The sequence below is a fragment of the Myotis myotis genome, unplaced genomic scaffold, assembly GCF_014108235.1.
Source record: "Myotis myotis isolate mMyoMyo1 unplaced genomic scaffold, mMyoMyo1.p scaffold_m19_p_4, whole genome shotgun sequence".
NCBI lineage: Eukaryota > Metazoa > Chordata > Mammalia > Chiroptera > Vespertilionidae > Myotis > Myotis myotis.
Window position 1 is genome coordinate 5,991,993 of NW_023416346.1, and position 23,648 is coordinate 6,015,640.

General features: G+C 43.0%; 2 protein-coding genes across 2 annotated transcripts; one reads left to right on the forward strand and one right to left on the reverse strand.

The window, feature by feature from the left end:
* Window positions 1-8,779: 8,779 nt before the first annotated feature.
* LOC118654028 (receptor-binding cancer antigen expressed on SiSo cells-like) lies at window positions 8,780-9,499 on the reverse strand. Its single transcript, XM_036305147.1, has one exon. The coding sequence runs from the start codon at window positions 9,466-9,468 to the stop codon at window positions 8,830-8,832; it is 639 nt and encodes a 212-aa protein (XP_036161040.1). The 5' UTR covers window positions 9,469-9,499; the 3' UTR covers window positions 8,780-8,829.
* A 4,765-nt stretch (window positions 9,500-14,264) lies between these two features.
* Window positions 14,265-22,948, forward strand: LOC118654285 (CXXC-type zinc finger protein 1-like). Its single transcript, XM_036305611.1, has 10 exons — window positions 14,265-14,283; window positions 14,394-14,398; window positions 16,781-16,867; window positions 16,983-17,146; window positions 20,503-20,710; window positions 20,813-20,920; window positions 21,237-21,286; window positions 21,502-21,598; window positions 22,573-22,725; window positions 22,802-22,948. The coding sequence occupies exons 1-10, from the start codon at window positions 14,265-14,267 to the stop codon at window positions 22,946-22,948; spliced, it is 1,038 nt and encodes a 345-aa protein (XP_036161504.1).
* The last annotated feature ends 700 nt before the right edge of the window (window positions 22,949-23,648 follow it).

Here is a 23,648-nt window from a genome sequence, read left to right on the forward strand (position 1 = left end):
AAGAGAGAGAGGGAGAAACATCAATGATGAGAGAGAATCATTGATTGGCTGCCTCCTGCATATCCCCTATTGGGGATCGAGCTCACAACCTGGGCATATGCCCTGACTGGGAATCAAACCGTGACCTCCTAATTCATAGGTCAACACTCAACCACTGAGTCACACCAGCTGGGCATCAGACAAATTCTTATATAGGGCCCTAACCGGTTTGGCTCAGTGGATAGAGCATCGGCCTGTGGACTGAAGGGTCCCAGGTTCGATTCTGGTCAAGGACATGTACCTTGGTTATGGGCATATCCCCAGTAGGGAGTGTGCAGGAGGCTGCTGATCAATGTTTCTAACTCTATCCCTCTACCCTCCTCTCCGTAAAAAATCAATAAAATATATATTTTTTTTAAAAAAGAAAGGAATATGTGATGAATAATGAACGTCTTTATATAATTGTTTTTAAAAAATTCTTATATAGGGTTAGTGGATGGGAAAAAATCCAAAGTTAGTGAGTTCCCAAGGTCTGTCTTCTTTCATTGCCCTTGCAAAAATTAGCCCTGGAATGCTTCAAAGATTAGCCCTGAACGCTCTATCCCTTCAGATAGGTTCTGTCCTTGATCTGGGCTCAAGGCTGCCTTATCTTCAGGGCCTGCTCTCCTTCTTGTAACAAGTCCTTCAGTTTCCCAGGGTCTGTATGAAAATCTCTCTGTGATGTCAGACAGCTTAATGTCTTCCAAACGGCTTAATCCATTCCTGGAAGAGAATCATCAGCATTTACAGAAACAATGTTTATGTGAATAAATGTTGGGGTGGGTTATAATTCTCACGGTTACAGTGTCTTAGTCAAAATGAAGAAACCAACAGTAATATATTGTTATTAACTAAAATTCCAAACTTTATTTTAATTTCACCAGGTTTTTTCCCATTAATGCTATTTTTCGGGTCTAGAATCCAATGTAGGTATCACATTGCATTTAGGTGTCATGCCTCATTTAGTTACCAGTCTCCTATTGTCTGCAACAATTTCTCCCTCCCTCCTTGTTTTTAATGATCTTGACAGTCTTAAGGAGTATTAGCCAGGCAACCTATAGAATGTCCCCCAATCTGGGTTTTTTTCTGATGGTTTTTCTGATTAGACTGGAGTACAGGTAGGGGCAGGTGACAGTATAAAGTATTTTTGTTATGGGGGCTCTTTAGATACTCATTGTCCTACCTCTCTCCATCTTGGGAGGAGACCCAAGTCCTGCCCTCTGCAGGTGGAGAGGGCCAAGAACTATTTGACTTCCAGCACCTCCTAGTTAGGGTAAGTTGAAGTAAACCAATATCAGCAATATTTCCTGAGATTTTGCAAAGCCAGGACATTCTAATTCTTTCTAATGCTTTGGGATTTCAATAACAATTTTTTGAGCAAGCAAGGTTTCAATTTATAATGCTCTGTAAAATGGTTATTTATCTTTCTTCTCAGAAAGATAATTATTTATTTCTCCTATCTGACTCAGAATCAATCTTGCCTCTCAATACAAATACTCTTGGATGTGTGTATGTCTTTGTCACCTCATACTTTCTCAGCTTGCTTTGTTGTTTTTCCAATACAACTTAACACCACCTGGTATATAACTGATTATTAGTTTAATTTCTGACTTCCACCAGTAGAATGTAAGTTCTCCATATGTGCTATATATATTTTTTAAATATATTTTATTGATTTTTTATAGAGAGGAAGGGAGAGAGATAGAGAGTTAGAAACATCGATGGGAGAGAAACATCGACCAGCCGCCTCCTGCACATCTCCTACTGGGGATGTGCCCGCAGCCCAGGTACATGCCCTTGACCGGAATCGAACCTGGGACCCCTCAGTCCGCAGGCCGACGCTCTATCCACTGAGCCAAACCGGTTTCGGCAATATGTGCTATATTGTGACTCCTCACTGATGAAGCCTCAGTACCTTTATGTAGCAAGTTCTGTATACTAGTAGATAGCTGGATGGATTTAATAAATAGAAGTAATGGCCTGAATACAGGCATTTGAGGCTTGAAACACGGGTGTTTGGCCAGCAGGAGGAGCTACAGGAAATCTGAATAGACCGGAACAATTCATTTGCTAGGCGGAGTTCCCCCCTAGTGCTTGTGCAAGTTAACCATATACCTGAAATTCCTGAGGATCTTGTTTAGGATAATGCTCATTTTTATCCAGGAGGTCTGGGTTATGGCTCAAGATTCTTCATTTTTAAAGAAAGGTTTATTAGAAAATTCTCACCTTGAACTGTGTAGCATGTGATGCAATATTGCCTGCCACTCATTAAAACCAACTGGAGGGAATACGCCTGTTTCCAAAGTGGTCCTGGTAAAAAATGCATAAAAAGCAGTTTCTGCTGTGGCTTGTGCTGTATACCTCTGCCCCTTGACATTCCAAAGAATCCCACCAATGGCCATGGGTACCCATTTTACAGATGGGAAACTGAGGCACCAGGAAGCTGTTGTACCAGTGGTTAACGCAGTGGTTGTTAGGAGTTGCCCTTTTCTGCCCAGGCCAGGTGGAAGGTGATGAAAGAGAGAGACTGAGGGGTCTGTTTGGTGTTTTCCCCAGGCCCTGAAGGAGGGAAGGTTCTCAGGGCAGATCCACCTGGTAAGTGGGAAACCTCTTGGGAACTGTTGAAATTCTGGAAGGGAAAACATCTTTGGGGAAAGCAAAGACTGTGCTGCCAGGTTAGGAGGTAGGTAGAAGTTTGTACCTTTTGACACCCATGATGACTTTATTCTGGCATTTCTTCCTCCACATAAAATTGTTTTTTAAATCCTCATTGGAGGACATGGAGGGGGGGGGGGGAGAGAGAGAGAGAGAGAGAGAGAGAGAGAGAGAGAGAGAGAGAGAGAGAGAGAAACATAGATGTGAGGAAGAAACATTGATTGGTTTCCAGTACCCTCCCTGACTAGGGATCAAGCCTGCAATCCAGGTATGTACCCTGACCAGGAATTGGGAATTGAACCAGCAACTTTTTGGTGCATGGGACAACACTCAACCAACTGAGTCACTCTGGCCAGGTGTTCTCCACATTAAAATATATATAATTGATTTCAGAGAGGAAGGGAGAGGTAGAGAGATAGAAGCATCAATGATGAGAGAAACATTGATCAGCTGCCTCCTGCATGCCTCACACTGGGGATCGAGCCCACAACCCAGACATGTGCTCTGATTGGGAATGGAACCACAATCTCCTGGGTCATAGGTTGATACTTAACCACTGAACATGCCAGCCGGGCTCCACATTTTTAATATTTATCATATTTCTTCCAGGTGGGGAGTTTACTGAAACACCCATGGTCAACTTCTCAGCAGGACATATTTAGGGAGCAGCTATGCAGTTATCTGGACATGGTAAAAGTCACAAGGGATGATACTGTGGCCTTAATATTGGAAAGGCCCTGAATTAGAAAAGCTATGTGTGACAGGCTGAGTAGTGGTCCCTAATGATGTTCAGGTTGTAATCTCTGGGGAAAATGTCTTTGGGAAAGCAAACACTGTGCTGCCGGGTTGGGAGGTGGGGAGAAGTTACATTACATTCTCTGTAATGTTCACTTATATGGCAAAAAGAGATTTTGCAGATGTGGTTAAGTTCAGGATCTTGAGATGGGGAGGTTATGCTGGATTCTCCAGGTGTAATCACCAGTGTCCTTTTAAGTGGGGAAGCTGAGGGAGATTTGATCACAGAAGTGGAGACAGTGATGTGATGACAAAAGTCGCTTTGAAGATGGAGAAAGGGCCCTCAGCCAAGGAATACAGGCATCTATGACAGGTTGGAAAAGGCAAAAAAACCAGATTCTTCCCCTCAGAGCCTCCAGAAAGAACCAGCCCTGCCAACACCTCCAGTGAAACTTATTTCAGACTTATGACCTCCAGATCTATAAGATTTAAAAAATGTATTGTTTTAAGGCACCAAGTTTATGGTAACTTGTTAAAGAGGCAACAGGAAACTAACGCACTATCTAAGAACTAGAAAAGCCATTTAGGTAACTGGAATTCACTTGGGAGAAAGCAGTGTCTTAGGAAAGATACTATGAATATCATAATAGCGCAAAACATGTTTTTCGCTAGAAATTTATTTATAATTATTTTCATTAACTTGAATCTGATATTAAGCCTTTATAAAATAATTCAGCTTTAAAAATTACCGAAAAATCTCTGCATGATAGAGCCTTATTGCAGAAGAGTTACCATTTCAACTTGAAAAAAAATCTTAAGGCAGGAACCATATGCATACACAATAAATTATTAAAGACTAGAGGCCCGATGCACAAAATTCGTGCATGGGTAGGGTCCCTACTCCTGGTGGGGGATCAGGGTCGATCGAGGCCTTCCAGCTGCCGGCCTGGGCCTTTCTTTGTTCCACACCACCCCCTGGTGGTCAGCACATGTCATAGTGAGTGATCAAACTCCCTGTCTCCCAGTTGAACTCCTGAGGGGGCACTTTGCATATTAGCCTTATATACTGTATATATAGATTATAATGTCTATCAGATATATAACAGAAGGGGATAATTTCTATGATGGTAATGAATAGAAAACTTTGTCCAGTCATCACTCATCTCTTCATCAACAGGGGAGACTATTCTGGAGAGAAACCCAATGAATACAATATTTCTTCTGAAATTTTTAACATGAGGGCTAACCTTAACATAGGAGAATACACATCAGAGTGAAGGCCTCTGAATGTAATAACTTTGGGAAAGGCTTCAGGGATATCCCCTCTCTTAAGAATTATGTGAAAACTCACATTGGGGAGGAATCATTTGGGTGTATTCAATGTAGAAAGACCTTTAGCGTGAGCATATCCATAAGGCATACATGAGAATTCACAATAGAGCAAAATCTTATGAATTAAATTAATGTGGAAAAGCCTCCAGCAAAAAGTCTTACCTTAAAAAGCAGAAGAGAACATGTAATGGAGAGAAACTCTATGAATTTTGGGCTGAAAATGCCTCTAGTTTTCCTACATCCCTTAGGAGTCACATGAAGATTTACACTGGAGGAAAACCTTGTGAGTATAATCAATTGGAAAAAGACTCCAGTCTGAGGACTCAGGATAATACATACTGGGGAGAAACCCTAGGAATGTAAGATTTGTGGGAAAGTCTTTGATGATTCCTTTTCCCTTAGGAAACATGGGAGAACTCGTGCCGGAGAGAAGCTATAGATGTTTTCACTTACTGTACACAAGGTTAAAATAGGAGTGAGACCTTGTAAGTTTTATAAATATAGAATTGCTTTTGTTAGTGTCTCATCTTCAAAGTAGACCCCCGACAGTATTTTCTGATGGGTTGGATATAGCATGTCAGAGAAAAAAAGCAGTCAAGAATGGCACAAAAGAAGGGGCCAAGTGTTTCTGACATGAGCAAATCAGAATATCCTTTTCCATTCTTTTTATTGTGGTTAAATATAAATATAAAACATAACATTTACCATTTTCACCATATTTAATTTTTCCATTCTTTTATTTTCAATCTTTCTGGGAACTTAGATTTTTGTTGTACCTTTTGTGAACAGGTGGATATTTATTTTATTCTATGAATTATAATCCAATACTATAATCGTTTATTTCATTGTCCAAATTTCCAGGAGGCGCTCCTCCAGGTTGACTTTTGTAATCCCTTCTATCTCCCCTGCCTCTTATGTGGTCAACCAGTCACTTGCTTTCTGTCCTATGGATTAGTTTGCAATTTCTAGAAATGTATATAAATGAAATCATACATCATGTAGTCCTTTAAGTCTGACTTCTTTCACTTATCATATTTTAAGGTTCATTAATGTTGTTGTGTATATTAATAATCCATTACTTTTTATTGCTGAGTAGTATTTGATTGTATAGATATACTACAGCTTATTCATCTGTTCACCTGGTATTTGAGTTATTTCCAGTTTTTGGCTATTCCAAATAAAGCTGCTCTGAACATTTGTGTACATTTATTTGTGTGGCTATATTTCCTTTCATATTGAGTAATTACCTAGGAGTAGAATGGCTCGATAATATGGTAGGTATTTGTTAAACATTTTAAGAAATTGCTGCCCTAGCCGGTTTTGCTCAGTGGACAGAGTATTGGCCTGTGGACTGAAGGGTCCCGCGTGCAATTTCAGTCAAGGGCACATACCTCGGTTGCAGCCTCCAGGCCCTGGTTGGGAGCATGTGGGAGGCAACCAATTGATGTGTCTCTCTCGCATCGATGTTTCTCTCTGTCTCTCCCTCTCCCCTTTCTGTAACAGTCAATGGAAAAAATATCCTTGGGTGAGGATTAAAAAAAGGAAAAAAAGAAATTGTGAAACTGTTTTCCAAAGTAGTTATACCATTTCACATTCCCATTAGCAATTCTAGATCTTCTACATTCTTGTCAACACTTGGTATATAGCTGGTCTTTTTAATTGTAGCCACTTGAATAGGTGAATCGTGTTATCTCATCATGGTTTTAAATTGTATTTTCCTAATGACTAATGATGTTGACCATCTTTTCATGCATTATTTACCATCTGTATATTTTCTTTGGTGAAATATGTATTCAAATCTTTCCATCATGTTTTAAATTGGCCTCACTTCCTGTGAATTGCTGCTTCTATTCCCAGTTCATATCACCGTACATAAGCATCACACCTCTCAATCTAGCTATCTTACTCCCTTTAGCAGAGGAGGGAGAAGATCATGATCATTTAACTTTAACCGAAGAATTTTCTATGCTTCACTCTGATCTCCTTGAAACCACTCTATAAGACCCAGACATAGAATTTTTTTTGTAAATGGGTCATATCTAAGACTGAACAAGAATATTTTCAGCCCTAACCAGTTTGGCTCAGTGGATAGAGCGTTGGCCTGCGGACTCAAGGGTCCCAGGTTCGATTCCGGTCAAGGGCATGTACCTTGGTTGCGGGCACATCCCCAGTGGCGAGTGTGCAGGAGGCAGCTGATCGATGTTTCTCCCTCATCAATGTTTCTAACTTTCTATGCCTCTCCCTTCCTCTCTGTAAAAAATCAATAAAATATATTTTTTTAAAAAAAATATTTTCAAGCTGACTATGCTGTCACTACTTCCTAAGATATTATAACATCCAATCCCTTTCCTAAAGTCAAGTCAGCAAAACTTATAAGCATGGCTTAAGCCTGGCAGCTAGCAAGGGATAAAAGAGTTAACATACACACAAACTACAGCTCTTGCTTTGGTGTGTTCATGATTTCCACATGGTATCTGTCAAAACAACAGAATTTCTTAACGGCTACTGGTACATTAAGTACAGTGAGCAAATTTGAGCTTTACTATGTGTCTTGCTCCTTTCCATGGAATGGCTTTCACCTAAATACAGTTAGTTCAACAAAGTAATGATATCTGATCACTCCAGATCACTTCTATGAAATCTTGTGCAATCTGATGTTACAAGCACAAGATTCTGAACATATTGGGAGAAAGCTAGATATGCTCTCCAGTCAGATGGGTTATGAAGACATGTAGATAATTGCTTGATTTCCCCAGACTACCTGAAATGAAATTTGTTGAAAAAATTTTCATACTATGACTCATCACAGCAAAGAAAACTTTATTCTGAGATAACATTGGTGAACAATTTTAATCATGTGGTAGAGAAAGTTTCTAGCAAACTTTCCACCTGTTAGACTCAGTCCTGGAAAACTTTAAAGATGGGACATGGCCAGGACCTGTAGTCTCAGGGATCTTCAGAATATTTACAAATGGACTTCAAATAACATTATAGGGATTTGAATATATAATTATTGTTTTCTGCCTTTTCTTTGAATGGTCAAAAGCTTCCCCTTATTAAAAAGCAAAGGCTTGCCCTAGCCAGTTTGGCTCGGCGGATAGAGTGTCGGCCTGCGGACTCAAGGGTCCCAAGTTCGATTCCGGTCAAGGGCACGTACCTTGGTTTCGGGCACGTCCCCAGTGGGGAGTGTGCAGGGGGCAGCTGATTGATGTTTCTCTCTCATCGATGTTTCTAACTCTCTATCCCTCTCCCTTCCTCTCTGTAAAGAAATCAATAAAAAATATATTAAAAAAAAAGTAAAGGCTCTTAACTGTGGCTAAAACCAGTAGATTTTATCTTTGTCATTTGGGAATTCCATACTTATTTCTCTACTGACAGAGATATTCAATTTACTGGGACCATAATTAAGGAACTTTTTGAGGTATTGCCTGTCAGACAAAAATGACACTGTCTTCATGATTCTTAATCCTCAGAGAAAACAGAAAGAAGTACTTTATTTTTTTAAATTTATTTTTATTTTTATTTTTTTTATTGCTTAAAGTATTACAAAGGGTATTACATATGTCCTTTTTATTCCCCCGCCCTTGACAATCCCCTGGCCTCCCCTACCCCCCAGTGTCTTATGTCCATTGGTTATGCTTATATGCATGCATACAAGTCCTTTGGTTGATCTCTTTTTTTAATATTTAAAATTATTTATTTTATCATTATGCACAATGAAGAACATTATAGACGACAGAGTTCTTTCCACCACAAAATTATTTACACCCATTTATTCAGCTAGAAACACCAGCTTGAAGAGGTACTGGTGTATTCCATTTGTAATAATTTGCTTACAGCAAACAACTGTCTTATAATGGAACATGTTGAAGAAAATATTGTCTCATAAGTCTTTTTTGTTCTTTTGAGTCTCAATCACTACAAGTTCAAGGAACTTTGACAGAATCCTAGTGTCCTGAATGGCCTGATGAATGCATTGTCAAACAGTGTGTCTGTTTTCGGGAAATACTCTTTGATCCATACAAATGTTGCTCGGGTTGTGGATTTTATATTTCTCCCACTGGCACTATGACATTTGAAGAACATTTGTTATGAAAGTTTCACACCAATTTTGTTTTGCTCCTTTTTCATTAGCCACTGTGCCTCCTTTTCCATTTTCTTTCTCTGCTGTTCCGCTGCTCTCTTTTCTCTGTCTGCTATCTTCCGCTGCCTCAGAACTTCTTCTGCTTGCCAGGCTGCATCTTCCTCTTCCCATGCATTGGTATTTTCCTGCCAGGTATCCAAGTCACCTAATTCAGGTGATTGATGAATAAATGGCATATCTTGTGTAGCTGCTAATCTACTAGAGAAACCTGTGCTACCATCTGGGACGCCAAAATTTAATGGTTCTCTCTTCTTAATAATGATTTTCTGAGTTTTCCTTATAGTTGGTGTTATGTCCTTAAAATAGTCAGGTTCCAGTTGTTCCAAAGCATTTTGTTGTGTTGCCACATTCCCATTCCCTCCTTCAATCTTTATACTTGTGGGAGCATCTTCATCCCAGGAAGTCCACTCTTCAATATCTGTCTGTTTTGGAACTGATGAATAATCAACTGTAGTTGGCAAAGTTATTTGGTCTCCACTTAATTTCCGTCCTCTGCCAGATCTGCATATTAATCTCTTTAGGAAGGAGAATAATGTCGCTAAGCAGGTACAAACTTTAAATAACCGAAACTGTGTGATAGCCATGATGGGAACCAAAACCTGCCCCTCCCCCTCCCGCCCGCCTGGCGGAGGCTCCTAGCAGCTGCGGGCCGCGCGCGCACACACACACACACACACACACGCACACACACACACATGCAAGGCGCGCGCGTGCTGCCGGTCGCCTCTTCGAGCTCGCGCTCTGCCTGTTCAGTCCCAGCCCCACTCATTCAAAGCCGGGCGCGTGCCGCGCAGCTGCCATGGCCGCCGCCTCCTCGGGGAAAATCCTTTGGTTGATCTCTTACCCCCCTCCCTCCTGCCCCCAACCCCCCCCCCCCCCCCCGCCTTCCCGGGGCAGTTTGACAATCTGTTTGAGGCAGCTCTGCCACTGTATCTATTATTATTCAAAAGTTTATAATGGTCTTTATTATCCATAAATGAGTGAGATCATGTGGTATTTTTCTTTCATTGACTGGCTTATTTCACTTAGCATAATGCTCTCCAGTTCCATCCATGACGTTGCAAAAGGCAAGAGTTCCTTCTTTTTGACAGCAGCATAGTATTCCATTGTGTAGATGTACCACAGTTTTCTAACCCATTCATCTGCTGATGGGCACTTAGGCTGTTTCCAAATCTTAGCTATGGTGAATTGTGCTGCTATGAACATAGGGGTGTATATATCCTTTCTGATTGGTGTTTCTGGTTTCTTGGGATATATTCCTAGCAGTAGGATCACTGGGTCAAATGGGAGTTCCATTTTCAGTTTTTTGAGGACACTCCATACTGTTCTCCACAGTGGCTGCACCAGTCTGCATTCCCACCAGCAGTGCACGAGGGTTCCTTTTTCTCCACATCCTCTCCAGCACTTGTCGTTTGTTGATTTGTTGATGATAGCCAGTCTGACAGGTGGGAGATGGTACCTCATTGTTGTTTTGATTTGCATCTCTCAGATGATTAGTGAGTTTGAGCATGTTTTCATATGTCTCTTGGCTTTCTGAATGTCCTCCAGAAAGAGGTACTTTAAAATTAATTAAAACTTGCTAACCTCTCTGAAGACTTACAGTTACCTTGGCCTAAGGTTCCCCAGTTGGCCCTAATGGACATCTAGTCTTCTCCTCTGGCAAACATGGATTTACATCTAGTGAACTTGTTATAGCCAGGTCAATGAAATTGGACATTGCATCTCTTATTTTAGATTCCACTTTGTTGCAAGCAGATGTGGCTCAATACTGTAAAGCAGCGATTTTCAACCTTTATCATCTCATGGCACACAAAATAATTACTAAAATTCTGCAGCACACCAAAAATATTATAATTTTTGCCAATGTAATGGAAAAAATAGGTATAATTTTGATTCATTAACACCAGATGACTATTTTTGTGTTGGCTGTTGTGATTTTTTTATTTGACGATCTAAGGGAAAAGAGGTCAGTGCCCCTGACTGAATAGTCAGGTATTACATGTTTTAAAAATTCTCATGGCATACCAGTTAAAAATTGGTGCTGTAAAGGACCAAAGTCATATACAGGACTCATTACCAACAGATTCAAGCTGCCTTTTCAAAGGAATCATCTTCTGAGCTCCTGCATGACTTACAAACAAAAGGCTTAGTCTACTGGAAGAGACACCAATGAAAAACCACCCTGGAGTCCTACTCGTAGTGCCTTTATCAGGTCTTCCTTTATCTCCTGATAGAAGTATCACTAATCACATGCATTCTGTCATGTCTAATTAAGACCAGCAGTACTGTCCTGTCCAAACAGATGATGTAAGCATGGTTAAGGAACAACATGTCAAACAACATACTGCCCCTCCAACTCATTATAGGGCCTTCCTAACTTGATTCTTGAAACTTATTCATCCTGTGCTTTTGTTTTTTCTCCCAACAGATTTGGCCAGTGAAGAAAGGATCCCATCTTGGCCAAGAGGAAGGGCTCTGAAAGAATTAAAACAGACTCCAGTTTTTCTTGTTTCAATTTCTGCATCCTTTCCTTTTTTATCTTCTTCCTACACAATCTCCTCCTTTCCAAAACATTGAGAAACCGTAAGGATTACAAAAATATCTCTCAAAGAACTGTTCTGAAAGCTGTAAGCATGAGTTTGCAGCAATGATTCTTAGAAAAAGGCATGAAAAACTGAAACAGTCTCTTAACAGTTCCAGCCACAAATTTTTAGCAATTACAGATAAGTAAAATTGCAACCTGTGACTGACCACAGTTACCCCTTTTCTTGCCCTATATAAACTAATCCTGCTTCAGTTTAGGGAGTTTATTGTTCTTAAATTTCTAACTGATGCACAACAGTTGAATAAAATATTTAAACAGTATTTGTGTCACATTTTTTTCTTTTGACAAGTCATCTATATATATAAAGAGCCAGGGGCCATCACATCCGAAACAACTGAACGGAGAACCAAACAGGCTGAGTGGGGTGACAAGGCTGTTAGGGGGGTTAGTGAGGGACGACCAAATGACTGAACAAGCAGGCTGCGTGGGGCAACCAGGCTGGCGGAGGGGCCATGAGGGGAGACCAGGCCAGCGGGTGGGGGCAGTTGGGGGAGACCAGGCAGGCAGAGGGGGGCAGTTGGGGGCAACCTGGCTGGCAGCAGGGGGCAGTTAGGGGCAACCAGGCAGGCAGACAGGTGAGTGACTAGGAGCCAGAGGTCCAGGATTGTGAGAGGGATGTCTGATTGCCGGCAGTTGGACATCCCCCGAGGAGTCCCAGATTGAAGAGGGTGCAGGCTGGGCTGAGGGGACCCCCACCCCATGTACAAATTTTGTGCAACAGGCCTCTAGTTCTAGTATAAATTACAGTATATATTTGCCTTTATATTCAAGGAATAATATGGAGCCAGATAGATTACTGTAAAATTTATCATTTTGCAGCAACACCATAAGGGGAGGATCCCTGATGAATTCCTTTGGTCATCAGTGGCTACTGGACACCCCTGTGGGTTGGGAGGTAAACTGAGCACTGGAAACCAGCATTGATCAAGACCAACATTGTCATTGTCCCTGCCCTTATTTCTAGTAAGACAGACACAAAACAAGTGTGATTGATTCAGGCAATATTCCCCATTTCCTCCCTAATTTCAAGATTAAAATAAAAGGAACTCCCTTGCTATTATAATTATGCCATTCAGAAGAGACGCCAACCATCCAGATAGAAAGTAAGCAGAGCGCTTCCCAGATGATTACAAAGCTGAGTCTTGAAGGGTGAATGGGAATTAAGCAGTGTGATTGTAATCTATAAAGAGAATATTTTTTTCCACTCTAGCTTTTGTTACAATATATTTTTCTTTATATTTATTTTACACCATTTAACTGTGTGAAAGATTGAAATTTTTACACATTCATGGTGAATCAAATAACTATGGAATGACCCTTTCAATCTCAATTAATATTTTTTGTCATAGTGTTTTTAGTCTGATATTAATGTAACTGATCTTGCTTATTTTGATTACCATTTGCCTAGCAAACTTTCTTCCATTCCTTTAAATATTTCTGTAGTTTTATGATTTTTTAGGTTTATATAAACAGCATATGGTTAGATTTGTTCATTTGCATCTGAAATGACCATATTTGACTTAACGGCAGAGTTTATTCCATTAATGAACTTCAATATGAACTTATTCATACCTTCTTACATTTTGCTTTCTATTTCTGCTCTTTCTATAATTTTTCTACTTTCTTGATTTTTAACAATGGATTTATGTGGGGTTTTTGCTTGTTTATCTCATTGTCTACTTCATGGTTAAAATAATAGCAGATAATAAAATAGTGATACTATAAAATGATTCAAAATAATTGGAAATGATAAGGGGATCAATATTCCTGCCATATAAAATAATGCAATGATTGGTCACTCCAACTGTAAAACAATGAGGTACTGGCATCAAAATAGACAATGTATCTATGTAGGCCTCTGGCGCGGTGTTCTGAAGAATGGTGCACCTTTGACCTCTCTTGTTTCTATGCTACCCGCTATTTGAACTTTGGACCACATCTCAACTCTTCAGAGGGTCTCGAGCATGCGCACACCCAACACATTCAAGAAGGGGCGGGGCAAAGGTCAATTCCGAAGAGCGGGAAGCAGCCTACCTCGAAGCTCTCGACAGTTCAGCGCTGGCTGAGGTAATTTTTAAGTGCTTTGACTCGGGTCTTGGGGTTTTGTGATTGGAAGGGTGGGTGAGGGGATTTTGGTGTTGATAACGGGGGTCTTTGGAGTTAAGATGAGGACTTGTTTTAATCTGAGTTGAATGCTCAGATTAGTAATTTACGTCGTTCTTCTTTCCTCAGATTCTCATCTTAAAGTTCCATCTAAGACCGCAGTCAGGTATACATTATTTTTCCTTCTTGTTACATTCTAAGTGTTTTTTAATTTGTTACTTTTCTGTTTATCAAAAGTTATTTAGAAGTGCTGTTGCAATTTTCAAAAGTTAAGCCTTTCATTAATTTCTAAGTAACTTATCTGTGCCCCTTATTGATTGGAATATATTTAGAGATCCTTCATGGCCACCGGAGTCAGTTTTTATGAATACTGTATCACTAGCTTGAAAATAGTATGAATTCTCCAATTGATAATTGTCTTATTGAAAATGTGTATATTCTTTCAGTGCGTGCGCTTGCTCTATTAATCACTGAGAGTACGGATTCATTTGCCTGTGTGCATATATACACACAAACATTTTTTATATATTTTACTTGGTGTTACTGGGTACAGGTAGGAGTACATTTCAGAATAAAGACTGTAGAATTATTCTAGGTATGTCAGTCAGGGCGGACACAGCACAGCCTGGCACATGCGGAGGGGCGGGGGGGAGGGGGGGAACAAGGTCTGCCATGGCTCAATACGCGGAAGGTAAGGCAGAATTCGGCATGTGTAGGAATGGGGGAGGGACATATGGGGCTGAGATTATCTGGGAAGGGGCCGGGCTGGGTATGCCTCGTTGCCGTTTATGGGTCCCACAGGGATGGTAGCATAAGGCAAGACAGAGTGTGTACAAGAGGATAGGGCTAGGGAGGGCCTGTCGTCCGCTAGGGGGACTAAGCGTGAAATGCGAGTGGGTGGAGCATTCTGAGGGGGCGGGGCCATGTGTGTTCCGGTGGGCTGGGCAGCGGTGGCTTGTCTGGGACTAGGGTGCTCATGAAGCAGGATAGCAGGTGTGTTCTGGAGGGTGGGGCAGGGCAGGCTGAGCTAAGCAAGTGTAAGGCAGTGGAGTCTAGCTTTTCTGAGCAGGTAGGCAGGGCCTTATGCTTTCAGGTGGGCAAGTTAGAGCCAGATATACCAGCCAGGTGTGTCTGGATAAGGTGGGCCACCCAGGCCAGGTAGTGCCAGTCATTCCCAGGCAGGCAAGACCAGTGTATCCAGTCAGAACCAGTGGTCCCTTCCCCAGAAGGTGAGGCCAGGAGTGTTAGGGCAGGATGACCCTGTTCCCCTCCACTTAATGCTGATCCAGAGCCTTTGTCCCACAAATACAGAAACCCTACTTGTAATCCTTGCTCTCTGGTGAGTCCAGGACACAGTGTGGATGGAGGAGTAGAGCTAGTGTGAGGGTCTTCCCCTCAGCTCTTGCCCATAATACACTCAGAGACCTTGCCATGGTCCCACTGGCAACTGCCCACTCAACCATAGCTGCTCAACTGCACAAGTCCCGGCTATCCCAGAAGTACCAGGCAGTGGCATTGGCAGTAAAGGAGGCACCTCAGATAACAGCCACACTCCAGCTGTTAACTGAAAAGGATATGCTTCAGGACTGAAAACTATACCAGGACTTTTTCATAAGGGACTTAAAATTTTTTTTTATCTTATTGTTTAAAGTATTACAAAGAGCAGTACATATGTCTCCTTTTTCCCCCCCATTGACCTGCCCCTGGCCTCCCCTAGCCCCCCCCCCCAGCACATGCCCTCCCCCAGTGTCTTGTATACATTGGTTATGCTTATATATATGCATATAAGTCCTTTGGTTGATCTCTTACCTTCCTCTCCCAAACCCTCCCAGCGTTCCCGCTGTAGTTAGGCAGTCTGTTTATAAGGGACTTTTGACAATCAACATCTGATGAGTATTGGCAGAGCCTTGGGTAGAAGGATGTGAACAATGAAAGCAGAGCGGGTCAGCAATGAGGAGAGAGGAGGCAGGGAATATCCAAAAATCAATTAAGAAACAAGTTGGGGAGATCTGCCAGCATTTTCCTGGCCTATAGCTCTGGATGAGTGACATGTCCTTTGGGGTGCTAGAAAACATGATGCATGCAGAGGGTTAAAATACAGTAAAACCCCAATATAATGGACTAATCTGGAAGAGGGGGATGTCTGTTAAAGTAGAAAGTTTGTATATAATAAAGTAGGTTTTCCAAATGGACAAATTAGCTTACCTGTTTTTACTTATGTAAACACATTTGTATGTTGAACATCAACCTCTGAACCAAGCAGTCAGTTGGATTCCCAGTCAGGGCACAGGGGGTGTGCAGGAGGTAGCTGATCAATGATTCTCTATCATCATTGATGTTTCTATCTCCCTCTCCCTCTCCTTTCCAATCTAAAATCAATAAAAATAAATTTTTAAAAAATAACAGTGAATTGCCCTAGCTGATTTTTCTCAGTGGTTAGAGCATCACCCATGGACTAAAGGGTTACAGGTTCAATTCCAGTAAACAGCACATACCTCGGTAGCAGGCTCCATCCCAGGCCCCGGTTGGGGTGCATGTGGGAGGCAACCAATGGATGTGTTCCTCTCACATCGATGTTTCTCTCTCTTTGTCTCTCCCCCTCTCTTCCACTGTCTCTAAAAATCAGTGGAAAAAAAGTCTTCAGGTGAGGATTAACAGCAACAACAACAAAATCCAGTGAATTCATAACAAAAAAAACCCCCTGCTACTTTAATAATAAGAAAATCTTGCTTTAAAGCATTTTAAAATTAACCAAATGTTAATTTTCACATATGACATACAGACCAGAAATCGTGTCTTTTAAATCAGAAGTCCGTTAAGTTGAAGTCTGCAAAATCAAGGGTTCACTGTACATTTAAACACCAGGACTTCTGCTTTTTTGGTGCTTTTGGAATCCAGTCACCAGGTGAAAAAACACAGACTACCCTGCCAGTTGATAGAAACTCATGGCTCCATTACTTCCGTTGACCTGTCAGCCTCCAAACATAGGAATGAGGCTATCTAGGAGCAAACAGCCACTAGCTGACTACAACCATATGGAGAAACCCAGGCAAAACCAGCAAAACTGTCCAGCTGAGCCTATCCCAATTGTCAGCCTATGGAATCTTGAATTAATAAATGACCAGTGTTTTATAAATTGATTTGAAGGGTGGCTTGTTACACAGCAAAGTAGATTTTTTTTTTTTTAGGAGTTCCTGCTCCTGGATCCTGCATTGCCAAAGCAGGCAGTGAATATGAAGAAAATGGAGAAGCTGAAGAGAAAGGTGGATTGGAAGGTGACAGAAATGGTGGAGGGGGGGCATGGAGGCAGAGGTTGGAAGCAGAATGGAGGGCAGGGGTACAGGGTTAGGGAACCCTCCTACCCCTGCCCTGACCATGGTTGTCCCACAGAAGGAGAAGAAGCAGAAGCTCGTGGAAAAGCGGAAACATGCAGAGCCGATGGACGTCCAGGACCCAGCCGTGCTGCGGCAGTGCCTGGGACCTCGCTGTGTGAATCCCAACCGGCCAGGCTCCAAGTACTGTTCAGATGACTGTGGCATGAATCTGGCAGCTGAGTGAGTGCACCTGGAGGTTAAGCAACCTGGGGTAGGGCATGATCTATAGCAGTGATGCCGAACCTATGACACGCGTGTCAGAGGTGACACACGAACTCATTTTTTTGGTTGGTTTTTCTTTGTTAAATGGCATTTAAATATATAAAATAAATGTCAAAAATATGTCTTTGTTTTACTATGGTTGCAAATATCAAAAAATTTCTATATGTGACACGGCACCAGAGTTAAGTTAGGGTTTTTCAAAATGCTGACACGCCAAGCTCAAAAGGTTCACCATCACTGATCTATGGCATCTGTAAGTCCATCTACTCTCTATCCATGTGTCCACCATTCATCCACCCTTACAGCCACACACCCAGTGAACCATCCATCCGCATTTCATCCACCAACCCACTCATCCACCCTTATCATCATTTACCCAACCAGCCATGTACTATCCACCCATCCATCCACCATTTAACCACTTATTCATCAGCATTCACTCATCTACCATTTATCATCTTATGTAGTCACCATTTGGTCACTCATCCATTTCTTCTTTTTTTAATTTTAATTTATGTTAATTGCTTTAAAAAATCTTTATTGTTGAGAGTATTTCAGTGTCCCCCTTCACATCCCCCTTTGCCCCCTCCACCAAGTTCCCACCCTGCCTCAGGCCTTCACCACCCTATTGTCTGTGTCCATAGGTAATGCATATATGGTTAATCTCTTCCTGTTCCCCTTCCCTCTCAGATTCATCAATCTGTTCCATGTTTCCATACCTCTGGTTCTATTTTATTCATCAGTTTATTGTTTTATTTAGATTCCTTGTTCCTTTATTTTGATTTTTAGATTCATTATTGATAGATATGTATTTATTGCCATTTTATTATTCATATTTCTTCTTCTTCTTCTTCTTCTTCTTCTTCTTCTTCTTCTTCTTCTTCTTCTTCCTCCTCCTCCTCCTCCTCCTCCTCCTCCTCCTCCTCCTCCTCCTCTTCCTCCTCCTCCTCTTCCTCTTCCACTTCTAGAATGCCCTTTATCATTTCATGTAATACCTGTTTGGTGGTATTGAACTCCTTTAGCTTTTTCTTGTCTGTGAAGCTCTCTATCTGACTTTCAATTCTAAATGGTAGCTTTGCTGGATAGGGTAATCTTGGTTGTAGTTCCTTGCTATTCATCACTTAGAATATTTTTTGCCACTCCTTTCTGGCCTGCAAAGTTTCTGTTGAGAAATCAGCTGACAGTTGTATGGGTGCTCCCTTGTAGGTAACTAACTGCTTTTCTCTTGCTGCTTTTAAGATTCTTTCTTCATCTTTAGCCCTTGGCATTTTAATTATGATATGTCTTGGTGTGTGCCTCGTTGGGTTCCTCTTGTTTGGGATTCTCTGTGTTTTCTGAACTTGTAAGTCTATTTCTTTCACCAGGTAGGGGAAATTTTCTGTCATTATTTCTTCAAATAGATTTTCAATATTTTGCACTCTCTCTTCTCCTCCTGGCATCCCCATAATGCAAATGGTGGTACATTTGAAGATGTCCCAGAGGCTCCATACACTATCCTCATATTTTTAGATTCTTTTTTCTTTTTGCTCTTCTAATTGGGTGTTTTTGCTTCCTCATATTCCAAATTGCTGATTTAATTCTTGGCTTCCTCTACTCTATGTTGATTCCCTGTAAATTATTCTTCGTTTCAGTTAGTGTATCCTTCATTTCTGACTGGTCCTTTTTCATATCTTTGATAGTTTCACTAATTTCCTTGAAATTGTCATTAAGTCCCTTGAGCATCCTTATTACCATTGTTTTGAACTCTGTATCTAGTAGTTTGCTTGCTTCCAATTCATTTAGTTCTTTTTCTGGAGATTTCTTCTGTTCTTTCATTTGTGGCATGTTGCTTTGTCTCCGCACTTTGGCTGCTTCCCTGTGTTTGTTTCTATGTATTAGGTAGAGCTGCTATATCTCCTGTACTTGGTAGAGTGGCCTTATGTAGTAGGTGTCCTGTGGGGCCAAGTGGCTCATCCTCTCCTGTCACCTGAGTTGGGTACTCTAGGTGCCCCCCTTTGTGGGCAGTGTGCACAATCTTGTTGTAGTTGAGGCTTGATTGCTGTTAGTGTCACTGGGAGGAATAGGCCCTCAAGCCAATTGGCTGTGAGGACCAGCTGGGACTACAGTGGAAGAGCTGCTGTGCAGGAGATACCTCTGTGGAGCAGGATTTGCTTCAGTGGTGCTTTGGTGTTCACTGAGTCTGCCCCTTACGTGTGTTGCTCGTAAATAAGTAGAGTTGTAATCTGGTGTGGTCTGAAGCTGTCCACTTGGTGCACTGGCTTTGGGGCCTTCTGAGAGGAGCAAAGTCAGCCACTGCCTGTGCCCTGCTTGGGGCCACCTGGCAAAAGCTTGAGAGTGATTTGCAGATGGCTGCTACTTGTGTTGGGCTTGGAGGTGCCCAGGAGAGGCCAAAGGCAGGCTGCTGTTAGTGCCAGGCCTGGGGCCACTTTTTGAGCAATATGTGGCACACTGAGTCTAGCTGCTACTTGTTTGAGAGATTTTAGGAAAGTCTGAAGCCTGAGCCAGGACAGGCCATTCATATAGAAAAGCTGCTGCAAACAGTTTGGGTGGGCCTGCAAATTGGGTAGGGCTGGGTCTCAGGGAATCACTAGGGTGGGTCAAACAGTATGAGCCATGTTGATGGAGACTCAGATATGGCACCTGCCAGTCAGCTCAGTGGCAGTGGAGGTTTCAGTATAAGAACAATGACTTCTGAGAGCACTTTTGTCTGGGAGAAAGCTGCCCCCATGTTCTTGCCCTGATGCCAGACAATTTAGTTCCTCCCTGTACGTTCCTGGATCCTTTCAAGCTGCTGCCCCAGTGCTGGAGCTCAGAGGGAGTGAGTCCAAATAAGTCCGTGCATCGGCCCTTTAAGAGGGACTGTCTGAATCTCCAGCAGCCTGTGGCACTCTGCCACAATCCCTGCTGGGTTTTATAACCCAAAGTTATGGGGACTTATCTTCACAGCACTGGAATCCTGGGTGGGGGAGCCTGGGGTGGGATAGGGATCCCTTGCTCCTCACCAGTGGCATCTAAAGCCAAGATATCCCTCCCAATTTAAAAAACACCACACATGGGTGTCGGACCAGCCCATTCCACGCCTCTGCCCCTCTTACCTGTCTCAATGTGCTTTCTTCTTTAATTCTCCAGTTGTAGGACTTACATTCAGCCATATTTAAGGTGGTTCTGAATGATGGTTGCTCTGTATTTTAGTTGTAATTTTGAGGTGGTTGTGGATAAGAGTACCGTGTTTACCTACGTAGCCATTTCTTCCCATTTTTCTTCCTTTATTGCCCCTACCTACTCATTCCATTTCTTGCTGTTACCCCTTCCAGACGCATCTATGAGATCCTGCCCCAGCGTATCCAGCAGTGGCAAAACAGCCCCTGCGTTGCTGAGGAGCATAGCAAGAAAATGCTCGAGAACATCATCCGTGAGCAGGAGGATGTCCACACCCACCTGAAGTACCTGGAGCGTCAGTACCATGAACTTGAGGCCATCATTCTGCGTGGCAAGCAGCAGGCTATATGCAAGGATGAGGAGGTGAGTGGAAATAGGTAGGGTGTAGTGGAAAGGTACCTGATATTTTTCCCTGCCCATCCCCACTCTGCACTGCTTCACTGGCTCCTCCACTCTTCTGTGCAGAGCACAAAAGTTATCACAGACAACGTTCAACAGATCTTCTGTGTCTCCTGTGGGAAATCCATCATTATGCGTGTCGCTCTCCGCCACATGGAGCACTGCTTTGCCAAGGTTGGGGCATTGGCTGGGGGCTGAGGGGGCAAGGGTGTTTTGGGCTTGGTGGTGTTCATGGGGGGGGGCAGGTTTGGTGCCTGGGTGTTTGTAGAAGGGACTACAACATACATCCATGGTTCTACTCATTTGTGCTTTTCTTCCATCCCCAGTATGAGGACGGAGATTGAGTATCAGCCAGTGAAGAGGGGGGCCACTGGCTGGGCAGACAGTAGCATAGGGTCCACAAGGGACAAATGTATTCTTTGGCGCTTTGTCATGGGTGGGCATGCAATGTACATTTACAGTTCTTCCCATTTGTAATCTTTCTTCTCAGTATGAATGCAAAGCGTCCTTCGGGTCCTTGTACCCCACTTGCATTGAGGGGTGAGTATGGGTGCTGGTCAGGGTCAAAGACATGGTATGGATGGGGTCAGGAACAGGGTGGGCAAGATCATGGGCAGGATGTGGGTGGGCTCAGAGGCAGAGGTGGGTGAGTTCGGATCAGGGTATGGGCGAAGTTGGGGATAAAGTGTGGACAGGGTTCATGATAGGACCTCCTTCCTCCTCATCTTTAGCACCTCACTTTTAACCTCCCCCAGGTCCACAAGGCTCTTCTGTGATGTTTATGACCCAACGAGTAAGAGGTACTGTAAACGGCTCCAGGTGCTATGCCCTGAGCACTCAAAAGATCCCAAGGTGAGGCTCTTTCGTCTTCACCCTCCATTCCTCCTTCCTCCCTGCCTGACCACCCTATTCCTCTCTTCCTCCCTGCATGACCTATTTCCTTCTTCATTCTGCTTTACTGCTTTCAAACATCCTGGCCAGCCATTATATACCCTCTTCCCTTCCAGACTACCCCACTTTCCCTCCTCCTCACTGCCCGAACACCTTCTGTTCTTACTTTTCTCTCTGTCTGACTGCTGTTTATTCATACCTTCATTGCCTGACCCCACCAACTCTCTCTCTCTCTCTCTCTCTCTCTCTCTCTCTCTCTCTCTCTCTCTCTCTCCCCCTTACCACCCTCTATTCCTCTGCTCCACACTGCATGGCCATTCCCCATTCTCTTTTCCTTGCTTGACCATCTTCCATTCCTTTCCCACCCCCTGCCCAACCACCCCCATTCCTCCTTTCCTCTTTGCATGGATGCCCTAAATTCCTCTCTCCCTCACTTTCTGACTTCTCCCTCATTCTTTATTTTCCATCCCTATCTGCCCCCAATCAACTTTTCCCTGCTTGTCATCTCCTAAAGCCTTTCCTCCCTGTATAACCAGCCTCCATTCTTCCATTCGTCCCACCTTCCCTGCCTCATTACTCACCTCCTCCATGCCTTGCCAACACTCATTCATCTACTTCTCCTTGTCAGATCTTCCCTCCACCCTCCTCTCCTTCCTGTTTGATCTCTTTGTTCTTCTATCCTTCCTGTCTGATCACCTCCATTCCTCCATCCCTGCTTGTTAACTTCTTCCATCCTCCATGCTTGATCATCCCTTTTGCTTCCTCTTTTCTAACTAATCACTGAATTCCTTTCTCCTCCCCTTCTGGCTCACTCCTCATTTCTCTCCGTCTTGCCCAACTGCCCTCCATTCCCCTATTCCTTTCATCACACCTGCCTGACCATCCTCCATTACTATCCTCCTTCATACTTCATCATTCTTCATTCTTCCCCACAGGTATCCAATGATGAGGTGTGTGGTTGCCCTCTAGTGCACAATGTCTTTGAACCCACTGGTAATTTCTGCTGCCTCCCCAAACGCCTGTGCATCCACCACTATTGCTGGGAAAAGCTGAGGCGTGCCGAAGTGGACCTAGAGCGTGTGCGAGCGGTAAGCAACAATGCTGAGTGGGGCTGAGGGACGGGATAGAATCCTGGAATGCCCTTCTCATGCTGATCCCCCACAGTTGTACAAGCTTGAATTGCTGAGTGAGCAAGAGCACAAGGTGCGCACATCTATGAGGAACCGGGCAGGTCTGCTGGGCCTGATGCTTCACCAGACAATCCAGCATGATCCGCTCACCAATGACCTGCGCTCCAGAGAGGACAACTGAGCCCTGTTCAACTGAGATCCTGTACCCAGCATCCTGTACAAGGGAGATTCATAAATTCCTCACACGCCTATTTCTTTCATCACTTCTTTCTCAGGGCATCTCAGAGTCTCTGTGTTTCTCTGTTCATCATTTGGTCTCCTGTTTCTGTCTATCCCCTTTTGGGAGGGAGTCATCAAAATTCTCTCCTGTTTCCGTTCATTCTTCTATCCCAGAACCTGGGATGGGTCAGGGGAATCTCATTTCCCACTGCCCAGAATTTTGTTAATAAACTTTGGAAGAACAAGGGCTTTTAGTAGCCCTTGATGGCCCATCTGTCTGGCCACAAACCCAATTCTGAAATTCCGATGGTAGTGGGTAACAGTGCATCTGTACTAGTATTTAGGAGCAGGCTTCGCTGTCCATGCAGAGGTAGCTATGAAGTGATGCCCATTCAGTGTTCAGTAGGTCCTCTTTTGTCAGGGGAGCTGGGACTTTACGAAGGGGATCTGGCAGTCTTGACCCTTATTCCCTGCAGTTCCCATGCCAGGCCATCACATATATAGTTGGTGCCTGATTAGTGCACAGCCAATTCACCAGCTTCTGTGTAACTGTTAATATTCCTTAGGCTAGAGGTGTTGGGAAAACATTGAGATGTGAGATAGATTACTGTGGGATGGTACTCCCTGATGCTTCCACTTTAGAACACTGAGGAGAATTCAAG